Below are 21,891 nucleotides of genomic sequence, written 5' to 3' on the forward strand. Positions count from 1 at the left end.
AAAATGGGAATTCCAAAGGAACCAACCTTTTATTCTTATTGTGGTACCAAGAGCAAAAACCAAAACAAAACAATTGAGGATACTCTCCCATATGTGATGATTTCACATACTACTTATGTGAAGAAATGTCAGTCTGGTTATTGGGAAGATCCTTAACAGTTTAAAAATGGAATCTGGTGGGCAGCCTTCACGTAGCTGAAGAACAGAAAAGTTTAGCTTTGTAAAACTTTTGGAGATCCTAACCACGTTTAAAAATTGCAACCCAAAGTACCTTGCATTTTTTTTTTTCCTGGCACATTCCATGCATAATTATCATGAGAAAGTAATAGAATTGCTAAGTGGAATCACAATTATTTTCAAATTAGGTGACAGGAACCTAAAGTTCTGACATGTAGCCAAATGACAATTCTCACATGGTGGAGAGTGGAAGGTAGACAGTGATCCGCTTCCAATTCTGGAATCTTTCCGAGGTGTAAATTGAACTTTCTGTGTAGTGCAGGCAGCCAATAGTTGGAGGAACACATTCTTCAGTGACAAGGTGCCAGTCCCTGCCATTGTTCAGAGAATACTGGAGCTGTATGCTGTGGGAGTTGCTGAAGGGCTTGCTGCAGCCCATGCTCATTTCAAACTGCAAGAAGGTTGATGATGACACATGAAAGTCCCAGGTCTCAGCATAACGAGGTTTTCCTACAAAAAGGGAAAGGTTTAATGGCAGCGTATAATTGTGCTCTCTTTTCTTATTTGGCATTTATGCTTGTCCTGGATACTTTCAGTACCAAACAAAACCATGTCTTATCTTTTGTGCCTTAAATGTGCTTTGACTTTTAGTTTCATGGTATTTTTATTTGGTTAGCATAGTCTTGGAAATATGGAAGTCTGCTAACTTGACAAACTTTACTACCTTGAGAAGGGCTAACATAGAGTCTTAAGTCTGTAATTCTGCACATTATGAAACGTGAGATGTCTTCAGATAGATATTTTTTTCTCTTCTTTTGAGAAACCTCAGTCGTATTATATGTGCTCTGTGAAAGACAGCTCCAATGAAAACTATCTTTGGACTTACCAAGTTATATTAGAGGACCATACAACCTTTTTTTTTTTTTTATCAAGAGCCTCCCTCAGGACAGGCAGTTATGCATATAGTTTTGCATTACAGAATCTCCTCTTGGGTTTCGGTTAATTTAGTCCTGTGGTTAATTAAATATTCTCCCTTTATCTGGTGAAAATATATACCTATGTTTTCGGTGAATATCAAAGCGGTATCCATTGAGAGACAGTCAATGTCGACTTGACCTCCTTGGATTCGGTACCAGTTGGCTTGCAAATCTATGGAGCCATCAAATTTGTCTTGAAACCCAGTTTGAGAGCTGTCATTCATTCCTATAAGGACATCATCCAAGGCCCACTGGGATGAATGCTTCCCTGAAAGCAGATGAATAAAGGCAGTTAGAGAAGATTCATTATATGTAATATAAATATCTTTGTGACTGTGATTTTAAATCAAACTGTCTAGAAGTTCACAGCAAATTAAGAAACATACAATATAATGTGGCTTTCACCAAGTGACCTAACCACTACCAGGAAAGTTGGGGTGAGCAGTAACTTGCCATGTTGTGGTTGCCACCATCGAAAAGCCGTTGCAGGTGTCTTCGCCTCCCGTGGCAGGTCAATGGAAATGATCTGTGGTTCCAGAAATGACATGAAATCCAACTCTCGAAGCAAATGCCAGAGTATTCCATTGTCATTTGAATACTGAACAACAAGCCCTGAGTTAAAAGACACAAATCCAGTTACTTGGACAGCTTTCCTGGAGGCAAAAAAGGGCAATGAACAGTATTTTTTTTAAATGGCAAGACTGCAGCAGAAACTTCAAATTGCGTCTCAGAGAATGAAGGCACATTCATCTAACTTCCAACGAGTGAATTAGTAGATCTGAAGTCCATCAATTTCTTGACAGTTTCTAACGCACCAACACCCAGGAAATGGAGGAAAAAAAAAATACGTAAGCTCTTTTAAAGACCGCTCAGCTTGTATGAGCAATGAGTACGTTGGTAAGGGGGACACAAAAATCCACTCCAGATATGTATTTGAATTTTAGATTCTGTCCTGAATATTATAAAGTCTCATATCATTATTGTAATCTCAGAAGAAATATCTCAATCTTCCAGCACAAAATTAAGTAGTGCTCTCTTCTACAGAAACACCAGACAATAAGGAAGGCCCAATTCAAAATTCTATTAAGCAGAAGAATCCTTTACTGGCACTTCATGCTTTGTCAGACCTTGGTCACTGAAGTTGGAAAGTAGCCAAATTATTAAACAGCAAGGCAGGAAAACTCACTCTCCTCCAATGTTAGTTCGACCTTCCTTTCTCTGTGCTACTCTTTCCCCCTTCACTTACCCTACCTCTGCATTGTCCCTCTGCGTCTCACTAAGTGATGTGATTTAGGGACTTACACATTAAAGTTTAAGGGACCTCATGTTCTGTCCCTGCTACTTTTCCCAGAAACATTTTTATTTTAAAAGAGGACACAAGGAAAGGGTAATGTTGAATGCAAAGGAAAAATTGCTAATTATGAAATAATAGGAATCAATAGGAGAGAGATATATTTGTTTTATTTTGATGGGGGGGCAGAGGGCTTTCTTAGCATCTATCTTATTGTCTATTTTATAACTGTTCCTAAGACTGGCATTGCATATTCATAATTACGGCTGGGGATACTGAATTACTTTCTGAGTATTCACAGAAATTATGTTCAGTGAAGTTGAATTTGTTATATTAATTTTATTATATTCTAATCTTTGTGGAAAATTTTAAGTCATGGCACATGTAATAACTTTTTAATTTCCCATTAACTGACCAGACTATCTCAATCCCTTTAATGCTGTATAACAAAAAGTTTACTAAGATTAAGTTTAAAGAAATATTATAATAAAATATAAAGAAAGCCTTTTAGGGCTATTCAATAGCACATGAAATTATTATCACTACATCTAACAGGGGATGATGCCAGGAACAATGACAAATATGCAAACAATTAGAAATCCTAGGAGAATTAATCCCACCATATTTAAAATAGAAGAAACCATCATTTTAAATAAGAAGATAAAAATAGCTCAAAGAATAAAAACCCTTAGGGGAGATAGTATGCTGTATACAGGTACAGAATGGGCAGTTAGCGCTTTCGTGGGTGGAAGTAAGTCCCATGTGCTGGAGAAGGGAGAGGGTCACACTACCGTCATGAAGAAAATTGAAGTTAAGCTGTTTCCACTATTTAATCAAGTTGATGAACTATCTGGGAAAACTCTAGTCTCTAATCCTTCACATTTGCTTAAAATATGTCCTATGGTTTTTGAATGTGATTTTGGGTTACAGAGAGCGAGAGAGACAGACAGACAGAGACATGGAAGAGGGCAGGAGGGAGGGAGGGAAAGAGGGAAGGAGGGAGAGAATTAATAATTTAGTTATCTTGGGTAAGTTATTCAGAAGGTAGATTGGTAGATTATAGTACCAGATATGAAGCATCATGAGAATAAAATCTCACTGGCTGGTCTTTTCTAGTACCTTCTACTCAAAGTATGGTTCAAGGTCCAGCACATGTATCATCAAAGAACAGGCCCTATGCGTGGTAATTTTAAAACATGTCCACAAATTCTTTAATACTCCTCCCTTCAAAAAGTGGAGCTTAATAAATAGAATATGGTAGGATTGAGAGTGTATGACTCTTGAGACTAGGCCATAAAAGGTACTACACTTTCTTCCTTGTTCTCTCTCATGGATCTCCTGCTCTGAGGAAAGCCAGCTGACAGGTAATAAGGACACTCGAGCAGCCTATGGACAGGTCCGCACAGTGAGTTACTGAGGACTCTAGCCAACAGCCATGTAAGTGAACCATCCTGGAAATAGATGCTCCAGCCCTGGCTGAGTCTTCAGATGACTGCATCTGCCTGACTTTGATTTTGTGTGCAACCTCATAAGATCCTGGACCAGAACCACCTGGCTAAACTGCTCCTGAATTCCTGACTCACAGAAATTGGAAGATAACAAATGTCTCTTGCTTTCAGCCACTCAGTTTTGGAATAATTTGTTATGCAGCTTACCACCCCAGTCCTATTGAATCAGAATCGGCATTTTAACAAGCTTCCAAAGAGATTCAGATGTATGTTAAAATATGAGAAGTATGGTTTAAGAGGTCCATACTCCATTTGGTTTCTACTTGTTGCCTTTCCCTTTATTACTTTTTCAGGAGAGTCACATAATCCTTCAGGCAGCAACAAAGTCTGCAGAGGAGGACCCCAATTTCAGAGGAGTCCTGAAGGAACACCTCCCAGATAAGTATGGAAGAGAGAAGAAATGCAATAAAGGGAAACAGTAATATCCATATTTTATATCAATTGCTGAGCCATCTAACACATGTACATCTGAATAAATCAAGCCATTTTGGCTCATCCACTGAATGTTTAAGGCATGTAAAACGTTTCTCTTTTTAAATTACACCATCTGCATTTTGCCCAGTCTTATTGAAAATAGCCTAATTTTGATTTTAATTCCATATATGTAAATTGAGACTTCACCTTGGATAAGTAAAATCTTTACTTTCTTCACTGGAAAAGATTTGTTCAAGGATTTAGGGAGATTTACATTTTAACAACCAGCTTTCAATAAAATGCTAAGAAATGCCTATGGGATGTGAATTACATGGCTAGCAGTGAGTTCAAAAAAATGGTTCAGAAGTAGTTGAGGAAAAGTTGCTTGTTCCTAGAGAGATCCTAAGGGAATCTGCCCTGAAGGACAGATAACAGAACTTATAATCAGAGGATAAGTATAGAGCAGAGCCTCATATCTATGAAAAGTAGATGTTTCCTACTATACTTTGGCCAGAGGTTTTGTTTGTTTGTAGCTCATATACCAATAGGGGTACCAATTTGGAATTTTCAGAAGAGTCATGTACACAATTGCTACACTATCCCAACCACAAACTGTCTTAAAATATTAACTTTATTACAAGAGTTAAATAAAATATTAAAATGCTCTCCTTCTCCAAACAGAAAAAGAGGTCCTGAGGATAGGACCTTGTCTTTTTGCACTCTTCAAAGCTCCTGTCTCTACAGGCAATGTGTATGCTCAAGAAATATTCATTTGTTTTGAACTTCATATTGTTTTTGTAGGGTGATCTCATAAAAACTTAGTCAGATTACGTTGCTGCCAGGCTTAAAAGCCTTTAGCTCATTTCTACTGCACATGGATTCGGACTCCATCTCCGTACTGTGGCCAGTAAATTCCTGCATGACCAGCTCCTGCCTGCCCCTTACTTCGGACCGCTCCCCAACTTTTACAAGATTCAAGCCACACTGGCCTTCTTTCTGTTCCTCCAACACCACACTTCTTTTCCACCTCATGGCCTTTGCTGTTTCTTCTATCTGGAAAACTTTCCCTGAGCTGTGCTGGTTCCTTCTCATCCTTTAGATTTCAATTTAAATATCACTTCTTCAGAGAGCCTCCTCCCAGATCATTCTAAGTCAACATCTTCCCAAGCATAAGTTTACTTTCTATCTCATCAGCTTATTTATTTCTGTCTAGCCTAACATCTGTCGATCTAACATCTTGCTTATTTCTTTTCTTTGTTGTTTATTTTCTGACTTCTCACACTAGAATGTAGGTGCCCTTAATGGCAGAGGTTTAGTAGTTTGCACTTCTTGTCATCTTCACCCCACTCTGTCTGCCATGTGGCTGGCAACATCCAGAACCTACCCAGCAGCTGCTTCATTATCCTGGGTGCTAGAATGAGGACATCAGAAGATCCACAGTGAAAATGTAGCACAAAAGAGAAGCTTTTTTTGTTTTAACCTATTGAGACTTAGAGAGTTGTTTGCCATTGCAGCACAACCTAGCTCATCATGATTGCTACACTGGTCTTTTGGTAATACTGTATCTATAGCACATGAGAACAGTGTCTGGCTTAGAGCAGATTCTTAATAAATATTTGTTGAAGAGATTAGGGGACACAAAATGGTCTATAAACATTTCTAGACTGCTGCTTGAGTAAATAGATGATACAGATAATTACTAGACTAAAAGTACTGAGATACGCAGAAAAAGTCATGTTGAGCTTTCAGTTAGTGCCAAGGACAGTAAGAATTGATGAGAGGTCTACCAGCAGCTATACTGACTAATAGGTACTATTTAAGCCAATACGTTTTACACAGTCATGCCTGAGATAATAACAAGCTTAGAAGCTGCAAATGTCTTCACATGCCATTTATGAGGTCAGGCTTTGGAGGAGGACCCATCTGAGATACCTGTGGATTTTGTGCTAGGAGTCAGTTCACATTCAGGGACCCTTAAGGAATCCTGTCATATCTGTAGAGCTCCTGAAGGCCACCTTTTATGCTTCAAGTCTTTTGCATTTCTTTCAAAACTGAATCACTGAGGCAGAAGATGGTATGGATGCCTAGAGAGTATAGAGTTTTGGCCAAAAAGAGAGGTAGTACAGCATGGTGGTTAAGGCACAGCCTCTGAAGCCAGAGTGAGTGGTTTGAATCCCTGCTCCTCTACTTGTTGACTGCATGATCTTGGGTAAGTTACTTGACCTCCTTGTGCCTCAGCTTCCACATTTGTAAAATGAGACTAATAATAGTACCTATGGCAAATGGGTATGATGGAGATTAAGTGAATTAACAGAGATAAAATACTTAGAACAATGCCTTGCATATAATAGATGTTCAGTAAAAGTTAATATTTATTATTACCAAGAACTGCTCCTTCAATCCAAGGATTCTAGTATCCCCAGAATGCTTAGGGACAGGGGGCAGAGTTTAATCTGCATTCAGCAATGCCTTAGCAAATAAGTTTCTAGTCCCAGTGCTGAATGTAAAAGTGCTATTTTTTTTCTCCCTGTAGAAAGTTATAAAGCAACAGGGTTCCCCCGCAAAACATACTTTGATGCAGAGCAGACACGAGGTTTCTCAGGTTTAAGGATCTGGATGAGGAATCTTAGAGATTATGGCTTTATGCAGCTACTCATTCAATGATGGGGAAGGGAAGGGAAGGGGAGGGGAGGGGAAGAAAGGAGAGGGGAAGGAAGAGAAGGAATGACTCAGGGTTGTGGATCAGTTTGCAAAATCCTGGCCGAACTTTGAAGGAAAAGGACTAATTTGCCAATGGTAACTGTCATTTATATAGAAATATAGCAGTTTACCTTCATTTCTAGCTCTTGGTTTGATGCAGGTAATCCCTGAAGTTTTGCTCCCAATTTGTATATAAAACTGTACAAGTCTGGGGAAAAAAACACTTCAGTTTACTCACAAGTAGGTGAGTTCAGAAAAGACTTAACCTTTGTATTCTGACATATTAAAAAAATTTTGTACAAAGGGCATGTGACCAGCAGAAACAACAAAGCTTATATAGTAAGTTAATTCTGTAAACATTTAAAAAATTAATTAATGTGACATTACTTTTATTCTATAACGTTGATCTAAACAAAAGGAAACACTTCATCATGACAGTGTGATATAATAATAAAATGACAAAAATGGGCATTCCTTAAATCAAGATAAATCTATTGGAAATTCTCTGAGAAGGGCTCAGAAGGAAGTGGTAACAGATTGAAAGCATAAAATATGACAAAGAATTTTATGAGGATGAGTTTTAAAAATTTCAAACGCTTCCTCAGTTTTCCTTCTTTCAATTCCCGAATAATTTAATTGATAAAAAAAGCACAATTTTAAGTGTGCTACTATTTCATTTGACCTTAAAACTAAGCAGTTATTTATTTTACCAGTAGGTGTCATTGTAGGTATTTTAAATTTCTGAAGCAGTTTTTCAGTAAGTGAATACAAATAAACTTAGATAAACAAAGATGCATCATTTTGAACACAGAATTTAAAGTTGAAAAAAGATCTTGGTTTTAATTGGCATATATTAAAAATAATACCAAATAGTCTTCATAATAATGCAGAACTTTAGAAAACCAAGCTGACATACATTAGATATACAAGCCTAGGTGATGATTGTATGCTGATGAATACAGGGTGGTATAAATTTTGTAGAAATTACCTATTTTATTACAGAGTTAAAGTTAGACTTCACTTTTATATATCAGAATCTACACAGAGAAACATTATGTAACCCCTCAATAACAGAACAAAATGTTTTAGGTTAAGACCACATGGTGTGGTCAATACAATATTCACGAAGAAGTGTACCAATTAATTGCTTACCTGATATTCCTGGTGTCCAGAGGGACAGTCCTCGCTTCTCTTTTCCCAGGGCCACTGAAGTAGAGAGATTTGCCATCATTAAGCGTTCCACAGCCGGTTCCAACCTGGCCTCCTGTTATCTTGTACCACAGAGGGCTGAGTTTCCCCTCAAACCTATCGAACATCTCACTGTGATTAGGTACATTAGATACACAGGTTCCTTGTGCAGCTTCCGAGAAAAGAAATACATAGGAGAAAGGCTTTGTTGAAATCATTACACATTAGAAGGCACATTCGGCGCATGGGCAAACGAGGCATTTCACAGGTGTCAGGGGAAAGAAACAACATGAGAACTTATATCTCACCACTGTCTGACTATCATCATCAAACATACTATTTTGTCTCTATAATTTTTTATTTTTTTAATAGGGAGACATTGGAAACCACACATTTCCCTGACTCTTGCTACTCAGAGGATTTGTACAAACTGAGAAATAGATTTTGTCCACAATAAAGTTTGTTTGCTGTTGTCCTTCTGTTAGAGGATCAACAGAGGGAGTTAATCCCAAATTTTAAACAACCACCCTGGAACCACGAGTGACAGCACTCTACACAGAAAGCTTGCAACAACATATGTTTGTCTTTGGTTATGCTCCAGAAGAAGGGCAGAACACTGAAAAGCTGCAAAGGATCCTTCTGAAGTTGCCTCCAGGAAAAATTCTAAAAAAGATTTTGAAGCTTATAATATCTTCGCTTTAATTTCAGCTTCCTTTTTATTTTTGCTTATAACAACATTCAAGGGCGGCTGTGGTCAGAAAATACTTCCCTTGTAAAGTTCTCCTTGGAAGTCTTAGTTTTATTATTTCATTAGTTGATTTTTACTTTTGGTGTATAAAATTACATGTCTTACAAAAAGCAATGTAAAGAGCACAGGGAGCCCTTGCAGCCGAGTGGTTAAGAGCTTGGGCTTGGGTTTTAGAGAATGACTGCAAGGGTTTGAAGCCCAGCTCAATCAACTCCTAGCTGTGTGATCTCTTTGTGCCTCAGTTTCCTCAAATGTAAACAGGGACAATAAAAGTACTATGGCACAGGGTTATTGTTAGAATTAAATGAGATGAAATAAAAGGCACTTAATATCGTGCCAAGCACTAATAAATTTGTGTTACCATGTTTTTCTTCCTTAGGCAGCTCAAAGATATAAAAAATTTCCACCTGATATACCTGGGTTGCAAAATCCTACAATTAGAACTTAAAGAAGAATAAACTCGGAATCTATTTCCTTGGAAAAAGTAACATGAAATATAGTAACTAGAGATACATATTTTATAAACAAATCATCAGACACATGTCTGAGGCCTTACCGGTATACCCCAGGTCACAGAAACACACCCCTGAAACACAGTCTCCATGGCCACTGCAGTAACTGGGACAAGGTTCAGATATGTACACTCCATCCAAACCAAAGGAAGGCACATTTTTCTGTGAGCTGCTCTCCTGGATCCATCGGAATCTGGTCTTACTGTTGGGAAATATAACAAATGTTTCTTGTACCAACATCTCATAGCAAAGCATTGAAATATAGAACAGTTCAGAAAAATTCAAGAGAGATTTAACATTTATTTGAAAATCATGTCTGCTCAGTTGGACACTTAATCTTCATACGGTGTCTCAGATCTTTCTCCAAACTTCTTAATTTCTTCTTCTGCATGTATGTTTCAATATCAGGTGGTTATCAGATACAGATTTTTGATGTTCAGAAACATATTATAGGTTTTTACTTGTATGTTTTAAGAGGCTATTTGGGAATTTTTGAAACCATCATTTAGAATCTTCTTTGTTAGAAACATATGTGGGAGCTCTGGCTCTTTGCCACTGGAGTGATTCTGGTAAGGATAAGTTAAGTTTACACTGACAGCTCTACTCCCACCTTTTGCTTTCCTCTTCACTTTTCATCTTCAAATTTCCAAGATGCTCATTCTATGAACTCTTAGCAACCTGCGGGCTGCCAACGAACACTGGTAACCGTCAATGAACAAAAGAGGGACCTGGTCCCAGTGCTTCAAAACCCTGGAACACCAGCGTGCTGGGCTGCTGCCCAGTCCTCCTCCCCCCATAGAATCAGTTTTGAGGCCACCAAACTAAAACTTGTCCCAGCTGCTTTCCAAGCTTCTCGATCCTTTCAATACATCTCTTTTCTTTTAAAATATATAAACAAACTGTACACATCTATAATTTCATACCAGGAAAATACCTTTTCTTTCCCAGTCTACTGACATCAAAGAGGGAAGATGAATTAGGCTATCTAGATTTCAACTAATTTTGCTGCCAATATTTATAGACTTTGGAGTGAATCCAGTTTTTTAGTAAACAAGGGTAAAGAATCTTAAAGATTAATGAAGATTGTCAAAGATAACTGTAGACAAAGATGGATCCTTCTTCCCTCTATTATTGTAAAAATAATGTCAGTATCACAATGGAGAATTTCTGGCTCTTTTCGAATAGCTTTGGTAATTTGGCAACACTGAACTATAACTTTTATTTTTCATTATTTTAAGTTACCTATTTTTGGCAATTTTGAAAAATGTAACCAACAGTATTGTTTACTAGGAGTAAAAGTGTTCAGAGATTAATCATCTATTAACTCAAGTCTTAAAACACATTCTTCAGTGTGTTAAGAGGAAGGTGAACACACCTTTTATTTTCTTTGGAGCTAGTAAAAATATATTGGTCTTATTTTTTAAGGCAAAAGACATTTAAATTAAATTTTAGAAAAGAAAGCACAAGCAAAAAGGAAGAAAGAAAGGAAGAAGAAAGAAAGAAAGAAAGAAAGAAAGAAAGAAAGAAAGAAAGAAAGAAAGAAAGAAAGAAAAAGAAAGAAAAAGAAGAAAGAAAGAAAAGAAGAAAGAAAGAAAGAAAGAAAAAGAAAAAAGTAAATACATTTGCAGAATCATGAACCTTGGGAAAATTTCTCCCATTGGAGTTATAAAGTCATTTACCCAGTGAAGATATTTTTCCTCTCAAAGGAAGTAAATGAAATTGATGAATAGTAACTTTTGCCAATTTCTTAAGGAAAATGGTAAATGGTAAAACCTTTGTGTCCCTTCCAATATATAGGCTGCATATCTATAATAAAAGAGGAAAACATGCCATTTCCCTGATATAAGTCCTATTCAAAGTCACACTTGCCTTTTTTTTTTTTTTTTTAATGTTTCTATAATAGACCTCAGAGAAACATGGACTCACAACCTCTGCCCCACGGAAAGTGAAAAAAAAAAGAGTAAAAACAACTTCTTTTCTCCAGACAAGCTCTCCCACCAGGGTAAGCTCTCTCTCTTACTTCATGAAAGAAGCAGGCTCAGATTGAGACCCAGATATATTCAGAAGGTTGAAGAATCTTAGCATTAGGTAGAACTCTAGAAAGTTTGGTAATTTGATAATGGATGAAGGGCAAGTGACCTTTGGCCCATCTCTGATTCCTGGGGTCCTGTAATCTTCATTATAATAATAAAAGAATCAAGGTCCGGTCTGGCCATAGAGAAGAGCCACACATTTTTGTATATTCTAAGGCTGCTATACTCAAGAATCAGAGTGTGCTGTCAGACATTTGAGAAGGTAAAAGACCTCAAGAGCTCAATATTGAGGAATTCATATTTAAATAAAGAAAAAACAAAATGAAAGAAAATGACTAATCATTTGGTTAACAAGGTGAGTCCAGGATATGGTAAATCATAGCTTCTGAGAGTCCTAGCTGGAAATTTATATTTCAGAGTGAAAGGGCAAGAGATAGTACCTCTTTTCCTCATTTTAATATTCGCTAGTTGGGTTTTAGTTGGAAGGTGCAAATCAAAGCAACAGAGGTTTCACTTATCACAGCGTAAGCAATATTTGCTTCATTTCTGTTCCTCCAAGTTGTGCCTGCTTCCTGATGCCTCCTACTATTCTGTTCTCTCAGTAGAACAACCTTGGAATTGAGCACAAGTCATTTAGCAACCTCTGGGTTGTTGTGATAAGAGGAAAAACTAGTAAGAATTTACTAAAAGACATAATCATAGAGACCATCAGAAGAGAGGAAATAAGTCAGTCAAAGTTAAGCTAATAAGAATGTCTACATTCCACATAGTTTGTCTTTTTTTTAAATAAAAGAGATATAGCTTTTAAATTATTAAAATTATTATGTTTGTGTGCACATATGTACATGTGCTATTTGTGTCTTTTCAGGAAGACACAGCTGACTGCAGAACAATGATTTCTTGCTGAACAGCACTGGATTTATTTTGGAAAACATACTTTAAAAAGGAAGGTGTCATCAATGTAGCTAATCGCCTATGGCTGGTCCTTATTTCTTATTCAATACCCCTTCAATCAACCAGCATTTACAAGTGCCTACAACATGCCAGGCAGAGGGCTAGGGCTAGGCATACAATGGGGAGCAGAAATCCTACATGGTCCCTGCCTTCATGTAGCCGACAATCGAGTGAGGAGACACACTTAATCAAACTCCTGCACAAAGAAATGTAAACATACAAATGGTGATGCTGATCACCATAAAGCAGGACATAGACCTCTGAGAGCATGTAAGAGAGGTTTTTGACCTGACAGTCAAGAAGGTCTGGAAAGGAGTTGAAGGAAGTGATGATTAAAGAAAAAGCAGAGCTTAATCTTATGTAGTTTTACTAAAAATAAACCATTGTGTGGTTTGACTATTCAAATCATGGAACAAATCTTTCCCTTCATGTCTCAGATAAGAAAGAAGTAGAAGATGGGACTCCATCTCTGTCCCCTTCCTCAATGAGCTTTGTTTGGAGGATGCCTGAGTGACCAAGAAAACTGGTTTCTACACCACTCTCTTCCACCACCACACGTCAGAGAAGGGTTGCGTTGGCCTCTCAAACCAGGAAGGCTCCTGTGCAGAGGTGCACGGGAGATGGGTGGTGGTGGAGGGGATATTCTGCAGATTACTAAACAACTTATTTCCAGCCCTCCTCACAGATATCGGCTTTCTGCAGGACTCTCTGCATAGGGAACCCAGAGCAGACGGCACGCGTACCGCATAGCGGGGGTGCTGCTCGGAGTCAGGAGGAATGCACCAGCGTACATTTACCACCAACAACGTATCTCCTCTGTAGGCGAGAACCGAGAGAACTTATATGAGCACAAACTGCTCCTTTGAGAAAATCAACTTGGAATTATTTGTGAAAGAGCAATGTTCTAGTAACTACTACAAGCATGTTGCCTGGTGGCAAATTAACTCCAAATCTGGGCAATTTTCACACTTAGAATTCTCAGCTTTCCAACACTGTATTTGGAGATATCTGAGTTTAACATATTGTGGAAGGAACAACAACATCTCATTTACTTGGGTTAAAGTAGGAATATATTTACTATTCTTTAGTAGAGAACTCTGTCACAAATGTCGCAAAAAACCAACAAGCTGGATGGTATTCAAATTAACTTCATCATGAAGCTGGATTCTAATGAAGAACATTTCTTCTTCCAAAAGCTGAAGTCCAAGAAAATATTGATATATTGGGAGCCTCAAAATATTGGCTCACTTTGTGATATTAAGGACAACCGTGTCTTATTTTTCACATGCGGCTTAACCAATTGGGTTATTCCACCCACATCAAACAAACTGCAGTTTCAGATTCCACTCTTTATTATCTGGCTTTGGGGACTTAAAGCAGATTTGTATTCTTTGGCTCCTAATTCTGCTGACTGCTCTCACAGTGATGTATTCCAGCACCCTGATATTCTAGTCATTGCAGTAAAGATGCACCACCTGTTGCTCCCCAACTTCATGGTGTGCCGCACCTGTCTATTTGGAAGAGCTGTGGTTGGGTCGTAGTTTCAGAAAAGCATGCGGAGAGGAAGGCAGTGGTAGAGGTGAGGAGTACAAGGGCTGCACTGTGACATGCCCAGCTTGAGATGCGCAGAAATCGGAATGAGATGGCTATTTAGTTACAAACAAAGGTGTGTTCTTATGAAAAAGAAAAGATGTCCCAGAAGGTGACGCCTAGAGACTAATAACTAGGAGGCCCTAGTAAAAAGTATCTTGTTGGCTTTCAGAATTCCTATACACCAGTGGCTGCAATGTGCTCCCCTTCTTTAATTAAAAAAAAAAAATTCTTTTTTAGTGGGAGTGTCTACTGTGGTTACTCTGTCATTATCTCACCATTATATGCTTGATATGGGTGGGGTAGATAACTTGTCTTTTTAGTTTATAGGTCTATAAATCAAAAGGAGCCATCTAGGGAGCCACACCTACAACCTGACCTGATGTAAATCATGTGATGAGTGACTTAATGCCTGATGCTCTGACGGGAAGTTTGTCTACCAGAGTCTGTGGTGTAATTTTTTGAGGGATGCACACTTAAATAACAAGGAAGGAAGAGAACACAACCAGCTTATCTAGCTAGAAAATGCTCAGCGAATTTGATGATTCATTAGGTAAAAGGTTCACAAACAAAATAGTCTCTGAGAACTTTATGAGTAAGTCACTCCTATGGATTGCTAAACTTTTACCACTGTATCAGTCAGGATACGATATGTTATGCTGTGGTAACAAACAATACCAGTCTCAGTAGCTTAATCCAACAAAAGCTTATTTCTTGATTATGCTATATGTCTAGTGCAGGCTGTCAAGGAAGTCTGCTTCTTGTAGACACTGAGGGACCCAGACTAATATAAGCTTCATCTTAAAACATGCTTTCACGAAGCAGAGAACATGGCAAAATGCACATGGGCTCTTAAAGTCACATTTTATTTTCATTCACATTTCATTCAGCCATGTCAAATTTTAAAGGGTGTGGAGAAAGCATATCCTACAATATTCTAGGAAAGAAGCAAGCTATAAATTTTGCTGAATATTTTATATGCTGTAGCTACATATAAAATTATATATTATATTAAATTACATCCCCAGAAAGCAGGACAAATATATCTACTGTATCATCACAGCTCCATGCAGAAATGCCTTGATTGAGTCAGAATTTAATGTTATGTTCTAGGATTCAATTAAAAAGTGTCCACTTGAAGAATGCTTCTTTATCTTTCATAAAATGATAGAGTTAAAACTATTGATCTGTACCTACTCTACCTGGCATACAGATACATATACATGTTACAAATTTATTCTAGAATTCTGAGCATGAAAAACATGAATTTTTTAAAAAATCAGATTTTATATGTTTTCTTTCTTTTTATCCAACAATGAGAACTAAATGACTCTATATTTCACCCCTTTGTCCTAGCTGCCAGGAAACTAAAAGTTAAGTTTATTGCCTTATTACTGAAGCTAATTCACTTCAAGTTCTTGATTCGTTATCCATTCCTTTGTCAATTTATTTTGAATCTTTCTATTGTTTTAATATTTATTTTAATATTCATTTAAAGGAATCTTTTATACTGTAAGATACCTCGAATTGTCTATTCAAGGAGGCATTAATCTATGAAAAATCTATATAAAGTGAAAGTCTGATATAATAATTCATTATAACTCTCTTAGCTTTTAACATCCTTTGTTCACTGCTATACTTCCGGTGCCAAGAACAGTGCTCAATAAATATTTGTTGAATGAACGAATGAATAAATGAGGAAGGGAGGGAGGGAATGAATTTGTTTCATAAGCATGCATGTATGCATGTACACACACACACATCCCTACTCTGGAAATTTTGTTCCAGGGGGCTCTTTTCCTTAAGAATCATTACTTGAAGAGATAAATCTAGACTACATGAATTCTTTTAGGTTATTGAGATATGTGAAATAAAGACATGGAGATAAATATATGCTCCCTAGAAACAGCAGTTACAGCATATAATAAGAATGGTCACTTTTACCTAGATGCAAGAGACCTTGGAATAACAACGGTGATTCTTGTCCATTCTTCAAAGTCCCCTGTGTGATATATGGTGGGCTCACTCAGTTCTCGGGAGTTTCCTTCACATCCTTTGCCCGCAGAAGCTGGGTAACAGCCTTCTTTCACCAGGAGCCAGGACATACCAGCATCATGAGAATACTGAAGAAGAACCGGGGCAGCACTGCTGAACTGATTGGCACACCCTATGTTTAGCTATTAAAAAGGAAAGGCAGAATTATACCAGGTTTTAGTTCCAAGTAATCATTTAACAAGTTAGGTGCTACAGCAACCAGAGCCCTTCCTAACAGAGTTTATTGCATTGGCAACAATAAGATCTGCAGCTCAATTCTAAGCAGACCCTTCCACAGGCTCTGAAAATCTTGTTTAGGCAAAAACAATGTGCACTTTTTCATAGAAAGCTGCATCAGCTGCCCCTTTTGTGTTTCTTGGGATTATATGAGGGAAGAGAGAAACACAGTATCTGGAGCCTTGGACAAAAGCCAGGAAACCAAGAAACTGTTTTATTCTCCTTTCCCAGATGGTATAAACAGAGGGAAGCAGAAGATGAAGAGCTGTCTTCTTCAGAACATGAAGGTTACCTGAAGAGAGGGTTGTCCTCTCTGCTTTAGTGGAACAAACATCTCTATTCCATTTTCTTGCCAAAGCTCAATAAGAAATCATTGTCAACTTAGATGAAAGAGCTTAGTTTTTGTCATGGCATCAAATATGCAGAATAATCCAGAAATAAAACTTTTATTGCTCTGTGCACTTAAGTAGAGGAATGTCATCACGAGATTAACAGCATTAAAAAAATTTTCAAATGCAACCTAAATCCCAATGCCCTAGCACAAGTATTTTAATTTCTTCATTTTTTTTTCTTATCTTTATAAAGAAGTATATATTTTGGTCATATAGTTGAAGTTATCACACTTCTAGAACTTTCCTCCACTTTCTATTTAACATTATTATTTTATTATTACATGCAGCATTGCAAAGAATGTATCTTTTTCTTTTTCTCTAGTTCATTTGTTATCACCAGATAAATTCCTACGAGTAGTATTACTGAGTCAAATGTAGAAACACTTTAAAATTTCTATTTATATGCCTTCATTTTTAATCAATTTGTCTCAAATGAATCATTTTATCAAAACACTGAATATTATTCTACTTCAAGACAGTTTTTTCTAAATTAATAAATGTATATATGATTTTATTAGTTTTAGTTTATACTTTTTAATAATTATAAATGTCACATTCTTTTCCTGGTATTTATTTAATTATATGCTATCTTATATAAATGATCTGTTCACATCTTATTTCATTTGTTACTGGGAACCACCATAGAATTTTAGTATATAAGACTATAAACAAGAATAGTCAAATGTTATGGAAAAAGTGAAGTAAGGACTCAAACGAACACAATCATGACTAAAGAATAAAGGATGAAGAAGAGGTAGACCTGTAGACAAATAATACTGGGCTAGAACTCAAGGGGTCAAAAAGTTCATCCTTGTGACCACATGGTAGCTTGATTCAGTCTTTCAAAAGAAGATTCCATATTTTCCTTATTTCCATAGTCACACCTAGAAAGCATCTCTCAGAAGAACTTAACAATTTGCCAATTAGAAATTTTATTAAAATTTATCAATCCAAGTTTTCATAGTTAAAGGTCAAGAATATAAGGAAAGACTTGATCATCTCAGATATGTGATTAAACTCTTCTAACACAAATTTCTTTTATTATATTACCATTAGTATGCACAGTCTTTGGTTAGCATGTGGTGAGAGTAGTCACTCTGGGCACACATAGTTAGGTTTTTGTCTTAGACTTATCACTGCCATTGTTCTTAAAGTAGGCAAGTCAATGAAACTTTCAGTTCCATGTTAAGTTTGTATGTTTTTTTTTGAAAATTGATCCTTTAACCTGTCTCTTAACTGTTAATGTTTTCTAGGATTCAATTCTTGGTTTTCTTATCTTTTTACTCTATACATGCTCCCTAATTTCATTCACAATCATAATCTCAATTTTTTCCTGAATACCTATATTCTACTCCCAGATTTGGCCTCTTCAGGTCTCTGGACAATGTACATAACTGCTTCCCATGCATTTCATTTCAGCAGTCCATAGGTATCTCTAATTCCACATGTCTAAGTCTGTTTTCATCATCCACCATCCTAAAACAAATCCTCCTTTTCCTGTATTTCCAATTTCAGTGAGTGAGACAGAAATGTGGGAGTCATTCTAGAAGCCATTCTATCACCCAATAGGTCACCAAAACCTGTTGACTATACCCCTTTAATGTCTCTCCGACCCACCCACTTAGCTTTATAATGCCCTGCTATGCCTTATTCTGACCTCCTCATTCCTTACTTTGATGACCACTCTAGCATCCTCAATTTACTTGAAATATATTCAACAATCTGAGCCCTTCTCTTTGCCTCCTCCATTATCACACATGTCTAAGCTCTCATCATCTCTTACTGGTATCATTGCAATAGTTACCCAGCTGGTCTTTCTATCTCTGCCCTTGCCTCTGCGAGTGTACTCCCAACGCAGTCGCCAGAGTGGTTCTTTAAAAGCCTACGTCAGAGTATGTCACTCTTCTGCTAGCCATTTTATTCATAGCAGTAGTCAAAGACTGATCTTATTTTTTCCACTTGCCTCTCTTTTCTCACTCTCTTTGCTTTAGTGACAATAGCATCCTTATAGTTTCTTGAACTTTTCAAAGCACACTCCTATTTCAAGGCCTCTGTTCTTTTTGTTCCCTATACCCAGGATGCTATTTCCCAGATTGCTGCATGACTCACTCCTTCACTTTTTATAGGTCTCAGCTTAAAAGTCATTTTATAGTGAGGCTAACGTGACAACCCTTTATAAAATAGTAACCATCTTCCACCACCCTAGTGCACACTCTCTATTTCTATTTCTTTTCATAGCCTGGAACACAGCCTGGCACACAGTAGAGGTTTTATCAATATTTGCTGGATAAATGAATGAATGTACTTATTGATTCCAGTTTCCCCTGCTGTTAAGTCAACACCCATAATGCTGCCAGAATGATCTTTCTAAAAAACATAGGTCTGATTCTTGCACTCAATGGATTAAAAATCTTTCATGACTCATTGCTCTTGGGTTAATGTCCAAGTGTCATATAAACCCAATTAAGATCAACTTTATCTCTCACCTCTGTGGTACATTCTCCAAACACCTTAAAGTTTCCAAAATTTTCATTTTCATTTGCACTTTCATGTATTTCATATATTTGCACATTTTGTTCCCTCTAACTGGAATTTTTCTTCCTCCATTATTCAGCTGGCTAGGCCTCTGTATTTCCAGAGACTTCCAATTTCAACCCAACCATCCATCCATCCATCCATCCATCCATCCATCCATCCATCCATCCATTCAACTAATATTTCTAGAGCATCTGCCACATGCCAGGTGCCATGCTAAGTACTCCTATAGCATTCAGAGCCTATTTCTACTATAACACAGTCTTGTGACTGTATTGTGACTGATCACTTTTCTGGCTCACTAGATTCTGATCTCCTTGAGGGGTAGGGCCATATTTTTCATTTCTATATTCCAAGCACCTAGTGTTCAACATGTACATAAAATGTACCAGCACTGTGTATTTTTGTACAGATGAAGCCAAGTTCTTATTATAGATACCAAATATACATTAATTATCAATCCCTGAATGACCCATATTACATATCTATTATCAACTAATAGCTACAAATCAATAGTTTTCTGCTGGTGCAATTCAAGAATTGAGATTTTCTTAGGCTTTACACATTTTTGCTGATTGTTTAAGTACCTGAAACATTTAATAATATTTTCTTAATTTAGATTTTGTAAACTCCAGAATAACATCTTGCAGAATTTAACACCTACACTACCCTAATTTTGTAACTAATTAAATAGAAAAGGTATCAGATGAGAAACAGCATAGTTTTTCTGGCAATGCATTTCTTATTGCTGTTATTTTATTACCATTTTAAGCAGTACCAACAAATTAATAGAGTCATATACTGTTATTAATGGTTTTTCCACTGTAGTTTAGCATGAAAATCTAAACAGGGAAGGATAGCATTTCACTAATCAACTTCCTTGTTTATAGACTTGTGGAAATTATATTTGAAGAGCTGCCTATAAACATCTGATCTCTTTAATAATTCTATTTGTAAATTATTTAGTATCTGCATCCTGCCGTTATGTAAGGACCATGTAGTTGTGCTAGTTCATTAAAACTGCATTACTTTCGACCCCAGAATTCACCAATGGGATTTTTTCATAAACACAATGAAATTTTGATTAGGCTTCTGAAAAAAGAGCTTGTCAGAGTAAATACTTGCTATACATGTTGACATGTTATCACAGTGCTGAAAAACAACAAGCTTTTAAGAGAGCAATGATAATTAAAGTAAAAATTTACTGAATCAAAGGAAGAGAAATTGTTCGGAAATCTTATAGTAAAAACATAAAATAACTCACTAGTCCAAAGAACACTAGTAAACTGAGGAGGAGAATTTATCTATTACTGTTCAGAAGCATGGGAGTCATCAAGTCACGATCAGATTAAAATCCTAAAAGTCAATTTTCTTTTAATTCTAGTAGAGACCATAAGCACTTAAAGAAATACAATAGCAGAGCTACAACTTCTGGGGCTCATTAAAAAATGACAAGCTGTTTTCCTTATGGGTAGAGATAAAAAGCTTTGCCATTCTAAGATTATTGAACCTTTTTGTTCAAGTGAGTCCATTCTTTAACAGAACATGAAAAATTTGTGTTCTTTGTCAACTTCGCTTATAAATCTGGAAGATGTTTTTTTCCTTGACCTGTTCTAGGAAGCTTTTGCATAAATACCTTGAACTGTAGCACATATCCAGGTTTCAGAGTCAAATCTCGAGTTACTGCAAATCGATCCCCATCTGATTTTCCAAATACCATGGCTGATGGTGTGGCAGAGCAGAAAGTTTCATTTTTAGCCATTCCTTCATTGGCCAGCATCAACCACACACTCATTTGATTCATAGGGTAGTCAAAAGCTGGTTTCTCATAAAAGTTCTAACAGAAACAATATAAATAACACAGAAAGGAAATTTGAAAGGTTTGAAATCAAGAAAGGAGTTTACAGTTCATGACATGCAGTGCCATGTACTATTTGTATTTCTAGGAAATACAGCAGAATCTCTAAGTTATTGAAGTTTATTTACTGCCATATTTTTTTTTCTCCTCATGAGTTAATAACTGAAAATATTTTGCCACTGTGTACCTAAGTTTATTATATACACACTAATAACCATGCTTGATGACTTGGCCAGACTTCATACCTATTTTTTTTTTTTTTACATATAAATAATCTGTGAACTAGTAGCATAGAGAAGTAACAAAAAATTAAGTGCAAGTAAAATAATTTAAGTGCAAACAGAAAATTTATATTACATATTCAAGCACTAGGTCCTTGGGGAAGTGAGAAGTTCTTTAATCCCATCCACTTTTACAATTTTTTGTCTTCTAGGAGTTTAGACATAGGGAAAATACCTGAGGTAAAGTTGGATTGACAACTGGGATGATCTGCTTTTGCTTCTCTGACAGAATGATGATGTCATCGATCGCCCACTGGTCGTAGTCCTCCCCTGAGAACACAGGCTGCCACCAGCGGAACCTGGTGCAAGGGGTCTTGGCAGCAGCTGGAAGCTCCAGGTAGACAAATCTGCATAAGAGTAAATCATTTATGGTTAGGAAAGAAAAAGCTTTGTTCTTCTTAGCACTGTTAAAATATCAAAAGTAGCAACAATAGAAAGTTTAGTTTTGTCTGATCTACTGAT

General features: G+C 36.9%; 1 protein-coding gene across 2 annotated transcripts in view; it reads right to left on the bottom strand.

The window, feature by feature from the left end:
* Positions 1-21,891, bottom strand: part of RELN (reelin) — a 458,093-nt gene that overhangs the window by 78,514 nt on the left and 357,688 nt on the right. For both annotated transcript variants that reach the window (XM_039849355.1, XM_039849356.1), the window contains 9 exons: positions 21,605-21,776; positions 20,927-21,127; positions 16,037-16,269; positions 9,560-9,717; positions 8,220-8,427; positions 7,199-7,275; positions 1,608-1,766; positions 1,234-1,422; positions 414-687 (listed from right to left, as the gene is read on the bottom strand). In XM_039849355.1, the coding sequence (XP_039705289.1) occupies positions 414-687; positions 1,234-1,422; positions 1,608-1,766; positions 7,199-7,275; positions 8,220-8,427; positions 9,560-9,717; positions 16,037-16,269; positions 20,927-21,127; positions 21,605-21,776 (1,671 nt within the window). The remainder of the gene's footprint in view (positions 1-413; positions 688-1,233; positions 1,423-1,607; positions 1,767-7,198; positions 7,276-8,219; positions 8,428-9,559; positions 9,718-16,036; positions 16,270-20,926; positions 21,128-21,604; positions 21,777-21,891) is intronic.

Source organism: Pteropus medius, unplaced genomic scaffold, assembly GCF_902729225.1.
Source record: "Pteropus medius unplaced genomic scaffold, Ma_sr-lr_union100, whole genome shotgun sequence".
Lineage (NCBI taxonomy): Eukaryota > Metazoa > Chordata > Mammalia > Chiroptera > Pteropodidae > Pteropus > Pteropus medius.